The 7,937-nt window shown below is 37.1% G+C and overlaps 1 protein-coding gene across 1 annotated transcript; it reads left to right on the top strand.

Annotated features, from left to right (window-relative positions):
- Positions 1-584: 584 nt before the first annotated feature.
- LOC100500143 (uncharacterized) lies at positions 585-6,909 on the top strand. Its single transcript, NM_001250515.2, has 3 exons — positions 585-828; positions 1,724-1,778; positions 6,356-6,909. Exons 1-3 carry the CDS (start codon positions 742-744, stop codon positions 6,724-6,726), a joined length of 513 nt encoding a protein of 170 aa, NP_001237444.1. The 5' UTR covers positions 585-741; the 3' UTR covers positions 6,727-6,909.
- Positions 6,910-7,937: the final 1,028 nt, after the last annotated feature.

The raw sequence follows: 7,937 nt of genomic DNA, 5'->3' as shown, positions 1-7,937 counted from the left end.
TACGAGTGATAAATCTTACCTTCTAAGTATTAGATAGATGCACATCTAGACTTGAACTTCCATGATTAAGCTCGATCAACTATCGTTCATGCGCTTAATAAATAATCTCATATTAGTTGATTCAGACGTTCAATAATAAATATGTTTAGTTTAAAAAACATAAAGAAGAAATATTAACAAAAATTAAATCAATATTTTTGTGTTGAGCTGTAAGTTGATACTTATTTTATCATAATAACTTATATGATTAATAATTTAAAATTTAGATAAAACTAAAAACGGAAGTAAATAATAATTAATTATATGAATAACTTTATATAATTAATCATTTTCTCAAAAGAAATTAACTTTGATAGATTATTATAATAAAAAGATTTTCATATTATTATCAATTAATTAAAAATTACTTTAAATACTATTTCTAAAGTGGTTATTACAGGAACTTAATTAAAATACATAAATAAAAAATATTCAAAGACGACAAATAAAATACGAGAAAGGGAATAAATAAATAGTGCAAGAATAATAAAACCAAAAGAGGTTGTAAATAATGAATAAATAAATAAAGAATTATCGAGTGTGACGAAAAACTCCAGCAAAGAGGCAGGCACCGTTGTTCTCCATCACATTACGTTTGTGTTTGGTTCTCTTTCTCTTCTCTTTATCTGAACGAAGGAGAGAGTGAAAGATCCTTTTGTGGATCGAACATCTTGCGTTTTATTGTGGTGTTGAGGATCGAAAATGGATCAGATATTCAACAAGGTCGGATCCTATTGGTTCAACCAGAAAGCCTCCAGCCAGCTCAATTCCGTTGGTGATGACATCAATGTATGTACCCAATTCCACCCTTTTTTTTTCCTTTTTCTTTCAAATTACAAATTTTGTTTTTCGTCATTGGCAATTGGGAATTTTTCAAATTGAAGTATAATAAGAATTTTTGTTGTTATTATTAATTCGTTTATGTGAATGAAACACGGGGATACATACGGTTTTCGATCCTCCCAGGATCTGATAAAATAATGTGAAATTTATTAGCTTTTTAGATTGGTGCATGATCGCATCCTATGGAAATTGGAACGTAGCTGTTATGTAACTTATGCTACATTTGATCCAATTTTGATTGGGTATAAATTTTAGAAACTACAATGCAAAATTGAAGGTATGAGGTATTGGTATGTTAAATGAGGATTGGATTATTTCAGCAAAAATATGTTAAGGGGGATATAGAGTTTGGATGTCTAGTAAGGGAAGGTGGAGAAGCTCCGTAACTTGGTTGTATAAGGTGATACAATTTTGGAGAAGCCTAAGAAACAATGCTCTTACTTTGTTTAACCAAGTTATTTGAGCATATGGTTAAAATGAGTTTTAAGTTTAACTGTCAGGTGCTCGAAAGATTTTAACTCTATAAAGTTTAACCAAGTTATTGGTTGTTGACTTAGCATCTATTTGGGTATTGAAGATGTCTTTGATGTTATGAATGGTGGGAGGAAGGGTGCAACTGGTAAGAGTTTAAACTTGATTCGCCTCCTTGCTGATAAGTTGAAAGCAATTATATATAATCCATCATTATCTTTATTCTTGCTGTTAGATATAATGAACCATATCATGTTTTCAATTGTGAATGTTGATGTTTCTGCTAGCCTACAGCAAATGTTAGTGAGGAATTGCCATTGCTTGAGTAATTTCTATATTCTATATTGACACCTTTTCTTTTGATGATCAGTCGATGACAAACAGTATTGAAGGGGGAACCAAATGGTTGGTCAACAAAATAAAAGGTTTGTATTTTCCTATTTCTATTAGTTGCTCAAACAGTCATCCTACTAGTCGCTGTGGTGCCTGTGCAATATTTAGGATTTCATTTTATTTATCCTCATAATGCCTTCTAAAGGAGTTGATAGAAACTTGATCAAAACAGGCTTCGTTATCGTGAATCTACTTTATTATAATGTGGGCACTGACATCAATGTGGTATCAGTAGTTCAGTACCTGTGTGCTATATTTGCAATGGAAGACAAAGAGCTGATACAGGCAATAGGTAACACAGGGTATCCAAAAGACGCTGCACTGTCCCTCACTCTTGACTCTTTTTCCTTAACCTCGTATCATTTCCCCTCTCCTTTATATATCCATACTGGTCAATCTTTTCCTTCCAGCTCTGTTGAGTGCCTTACCCTACTTCTATTATTTTTTCCATTCAATTTGGAATAGTCGAATGGTCAGTTCTTTTTTTTTTTCATCTTAGTTTTTTATCATATCTTTCTGAATGAAAACTTGGGAATCTTTTATTATGATCTGGGTTGGGCTTTTCTCTTTCTTTCATTTTTTTCTTTTTTCCTTAAAGCAAACGTATACAGACTCTCTATATCAAAACCAAAAAATTTTCATTGTTTTGGTTTTCTATGCTATTCTTAGCCGGTCCCAAGCCCGGATAAAAGGAGAGGGTTGTGTTAGGCTTTCGACAGCCAACGTAAAACTTTGTCGAATCTCTATGACATGGATCAATTACGTAATAATGTGAATGCTAGGTCGTTGCTCGGAAGCAACGCGCTGTATGGCTCGAGTACAGTGTCAAAAGAGCAAGGGCCGCTGCATCGCCGCCCGGATGTAGTGAAAAGTAAGCAAGGGTTCCCACATTTTCGTGAACGGGTGTGGGTAAAGAAGCTAGTTCATGACAGGAGGATTCGCTTTGGTACATGGAATATAGGCACACTTACTGGAAAATCTATGGAAATAGTGGATGTTATGGTGAGGAGGAAGATCAATTTTATGTGCCTACAAGAAACTAAGTGGACAGGTGAAAAAGCGAAAGAATTAGACAACTCGGGATTTAAGCTGTGGTATACGGGAAAAATCAGATCAAGAAATGGGGTAGGGATTATTGTGGACAAGGAGTGGAAGAAGGATGTCGTAGATGTAAGAAGAGTAGGAGATCGTATCATAGCCTTAAAATTGGTAGTGGGACAGGACACCTTTAATGTTATTAGTGGGTACGCACCTCAGGTTGGGTTAGCAGAACACTTTAAGGTAAAATTTTGGGAGGATCTAGAAGGGGTACTTCAGGATATACCCCAAGGAGAGAAAGTTTTCCTAGGAGGGGATCTCAATGGACATGTAGGTAGCGTGGATAGAGGTTTTGAGGGGGTGCATGGGGGTTTTGGCCTAGGGGAGATGAATGGGGAGGGTAAATCCATCTTGGAGTTTTCGGAGGCTTTGGATCTTTCTATAGTCAATACATGGTTTAAGAAAAGAGAGGAACATCTTATCACTTACAAAAGTGGAGGGACATGTTCTCAGATAGATTTCTTCCTTATCAGGAAGTCTGATAGGAAGTATTGCTTGAACTATAAAGTTATCCCGGGAGAGAGCTTGACTACCCAACATAGAGTTTTGGTTATGGATGTAAGAATTAGAGATAGGGCAAAGAGAAGAAGTCCTATGGTAGCACCAAGGATCAAATGGTGGCACTTGAAGGGTGAGAAACAAGGAATCTTCCAACAAAAGATATGGGAGGGATGGTGTGAACAATCACAAGGAAGTGCAAATGATATGTGGAACAAGACGTCCCAAGAGATTATTAAAGTGGCTAAAGAGACGTTGGGTGAATCTAGAGGTTTTGGACCTAGGGGTAAAGAATCGTGGTGGTGGAATGAAAGTGTTCAGAGCAAAGTTAGAGTAAAAAAGGAGTGTTTCAAGGAGTGGTCTAGGTGTAGAAATTCTGAAACTTGGGATAAGTATAAGATAGCTAGAAATGAAACCAAAAAGGCGGTGAGTGAGGCAAGAGCCCAAGCTTTTGACGGACTATACCAAGCTCTAGGAACCAGGGACGGAGAAAGATCTATATATAGGCTTGCTAAGGGTAGAGAGAGGAAGACTAGAGATTTGGATCATGTAAAGTGTGTTAAGGATGAAGAAGGCAAAGTCTTAGTGCATGAAAAAGATATCAAGGAAAGGTGGAAGGTGTATTTCCACAACTTATTTAATGATGGATATGGATATGACTCTAGCAGTCTAGACACAAGAGAAGAGGACCGGAATTATAAGTATTATCGTCGGATTCAGAAACAGGAAGTAAAGGAAGCGTTGAAAAGAATGAGTAACGGTAAGGCGGTGAGGCCAGACAACATACCTATTGAAGTGTGGAAAATTCTTGGAGATAGAGGTCTTGAGTGGCTCACCAAACTCTTTAATGAAATTATGAGGTCAAAACGCATGCCGGAGGAATGGAGGAGAAGCACGTTAGTGCCAATCTATAAGAACAAGGGGGATATACAAAATTGTGCAAATTATAGGGGAATCAAGCTCATGAGTCATATCATGAAATTATGGGAAAGAGTGATCAAACGAAGATTAAGAAAGGAGACTCAAGTTACTGAGAATCAATTTGGTTTCATGCCAGGAAGGTCGACCATGGAAGCGATTTATTTATTACGGCGGGTGATGGAGCAATATCGCATGGATCAACAAGACTTGCACTTGATTTTTATTGACTTGGAGAAAGCGTATGATAGAGTGCCTAGAGAGATTTTGTGGAAAGCTCTAGAGAAGAAAGGGGTTAGGGTTGCATATATTCGAGCTATCCAAGATATGTATGATAGGGTATCGACTAGTGTTAGGACACAGGGTGGAGAGTCAGACGATTTTCCCATCACAATTGGTTTGCATCAAGGGTCAACCTTTAGCCCCTACCTTTTTACCTTAATTCTGGATGTCCTCACGGAACAAATCCAAGAGATAGCGCCGAGATGCATGCTTTTTGCAGATGACATAGTCCTCCTTGGAGAGTCGAGGGAGGAGTTGAATGAGAGGTTGGAAACTTGGAGACGAGCTCTAGAAACACATGGCTTTCGCCTAAGCAGAAGCAAATCGGAGTATATGGAATGTAAGTTCAACAAAAGTAGGAGGGTATCTAACTCAGAGGTGAAAATAGGAGACCATATTATCCCTCAAGTCACACACGGTTTAAATATCTTGGGTCTGTAATACAGGATGATAGAGAAATTGAAGGGGATGTGAATCATCGCATTCAAGCAGGATGGATGAAATGGAGAAAAGCATCGGGGGTGTTATGTGATGCAAAGGTACCGATCAAGCTAAAGGGAAAGTTTTATCGGACTGCGGTAAGACCGGCGATTTTGTACGGAACAGAATGTTGGGCGGTCAAGAGCCAACATGAGACTAAAGTAGGTGTAGCGGAGATGAGGATGTTGCGGTGGATGTGTGGTAAGACTCGACAGGATAAAATTAGAAACGGAGCTATTAGAGAGAGGGTTGGAGTAGCGCCTATTGTAGAGAAGATGGTGGAAAATAGACTTAGGTGGTTTGGGCATGTAGAGAGAAGACCGGTAGACTCTGTAGTGAGGAGAGTAGACCAGATGGAGAGAAGACAAACAATTCGAGGCAGAGGAAGACCCAAAAAGACTATAAGAGAGGTTATCAAGAAGGATCTCGAACTTAATGATTTGGATAGAAGTATGGTACTTGATAGAACATTATGGCGGAAGTTGATCCATGTAGCCGACCCCACCTAGTGGGATAAGGCGTTGTTGTTGTTGTTGTTGTTGTTGTTTGGTTTTCTATGCTACTTTCTTTCTTCTCCTACGAGATTTCTAGTTAGAGAGAAAGATCCTTCCTTGGCCAGAGACAGGCATCGAGCAGCAGATATGAGACCAGTAAGAGCGGATTATTAATCATTCCCTTCATTGGATCTTGTTTTCTCTTGGTTACCTCTTGCAACCTGTTGTATTAACTTTTCCTTATATGATTTTTGTTATATGGTCTGCTATCTTTACTTCTATAATTTGAGAACAGAAATTATCTAAAGCTGTTTGACATTAATGATATGATGTAAAACCACCAATGCTTCTGCTTTATTTCTCCACTTCCTGAAATGTCCATTACTCAAGCACGTGATTTAAAATCACATGGTTCTATTTGACATATCACTGTAGAATATCAACAGATATCTTTCTTTGTCAAAGGGCACTTAAAATTATTGTCATTATAGCTGTAAAATTTCAATTTGGAATTTTCACACAATAAAAAATGGAATTTGTGTTTGAAATCAGTATTTCAGGTTGCTGCATATAATCCTTGTATCTAATCGTTGTTTCATGAGTTGAAACTTGAAAATTTGTATGCTTGTTGACTCTCAGTGCATTAATAATTATTTATTGGGTTTAACATCCCACTTTCATGGGTTTGAAAAGATTCTAAACCCTTATCAAGATTTGACATCCAGCCTTTTCCACATCTATTTATTTTTATCACACTTGGGTTGGGGTCCATCCCTCAATTTCCCTGTTTGTATTTTAATTGACATTACTTTTGAACTCTCACAAAAACCACTTTACAGGAAAGATGCAAAAGGCATTGCCAGAGTTGCTAAAGGAGTACGATCTACCAATAGGAATCTTTCCTCGTGATGCAACAAACTATGAATTCAATGAAGAAACAGGAAAGCTTGTTGTTTACATTCCTCAAGTATGTGAAGTTGGCTACAAGGATTCATCAGTCTTGCGTTTCTTCACCACCGTGACTGGTTATCTGGAGAAAGGAAAGTTAGCAGACATAGAAGGAATGAAGACAAAAGTATTGATCTGGGTGAAAGTAACAACCATTTTGTCAGAGGGATCGAAGCTCTATGTGACAGCTGGCATGAAGAAAACAAGGAGTAGGGAAGCGTACGAGGTTACAAGAGATGGTGTATGCATAGATAAGTTCTAAAACCATCAATGTTTGTTAATAGTTTTATAATCTGTAAAACCCATCTGTTATTTTGACCTCCCTGTGCATGATTGTTAATTGTAAGTAGTGTTCCAATATGTACTTCAAATATTGTCCTTGGATTCGAATCTTGCAATTTGGTGAAAGTAAAATGTCCTTATGGTCATGCTGTGTTTGGATTATAATTAGGAGACCTCCAACATCTGTTCAAAAAGTAAAACTGAAAAAATCTCTTATTTGGTTTTCAGGTGAGTCTGATTGTAAACTGAGTTTTGTCTTAATTTTTCCTTTCAGGGAGGGTTGGTTTTGCAAACTCAATTTGCAAAATGATGCTCTTTAATTTAAACGTGCACTTAGTAGTCACATTTTTTGCTGTTTGGGTTTCACACTTTCACTGTTTTTTGGTATTACAAAGCTTATTTTCTAAAAAGTGAATGGACTTGTAATTATTGATTTGAGTTAGTCAATTGACTCATGGGAATAGTGCGATTCAGTGTGCAAAATTTGAAGGTGCTGTTAACCAACAATGTCAAAAATCAACAAAAGTAGTATCAGTTGTATTTTTCATAATTGCCTATAATTTTAGTAATAGTTGCAATAACAACCGTGACCTTGACTATATGATGACATCCTCAATTTTAAATCACGGTGTATAAGTAAGAATTTTGCCTAGTTACGTGCCATCCACAAGCTCCTATCTTCACATTTGTCCGCTTGCAAGCGATGTCACAACACTTGTTATCAATTTCCAAATTTGACCATTGCCCATTGGTGTAAAAAACATCGATGATTTGCTTTTAACAACATCATGTGGTCCTAGGCACATAGTGTCCAGGCAGCAGTTCCAAACTTCCTAAAGCCAGAAGGCTCATCCAAGCATTAGCAAATGCCAAATGGCATTGAAATGACAATGAGCTGATTTAATATCTATAAAGAAAGAAACAGATACCAAATTTTAGCATGGCTTGTCATGTAGATAAAAATTATCCATTCCCACGTGACTGGTTTGATAATGCAAGCAATGACAATGAGATACTCATTTTTCTTTATCTGAACTTCTCAAAACTCCATGACTTGTTTAACCAAACAGTTTAAAGGGGAAGAGTACGTAGAGGTATATTTTTGCTTATAAAATGCAGTCTAGCACTGAATATTTATTTGTTATCCGGTACAAATGTTTCAAGTGCATGAACCAAACCGTAGACTGTTTG

Source organism: Glycine max, chromosome 1, assembly GCF_000004515.6.
Source record: "Glycine max cultivar Williams 82 chromosome 1, Glycine_max_v4.0, whole genome shotgun sequence".
In the NCBI taxonomy this organism is placed as follows: Eukaryota; Viridiplantae; Streptophyta; class Magnoliopsida; order Fabales; family Fabaceae; genus Glycine; species Glycine max.
Note: the sequence above shows the minus strand (reverse complement) of the source record. Positions and strands in the feature narration are given on the sequence as shown.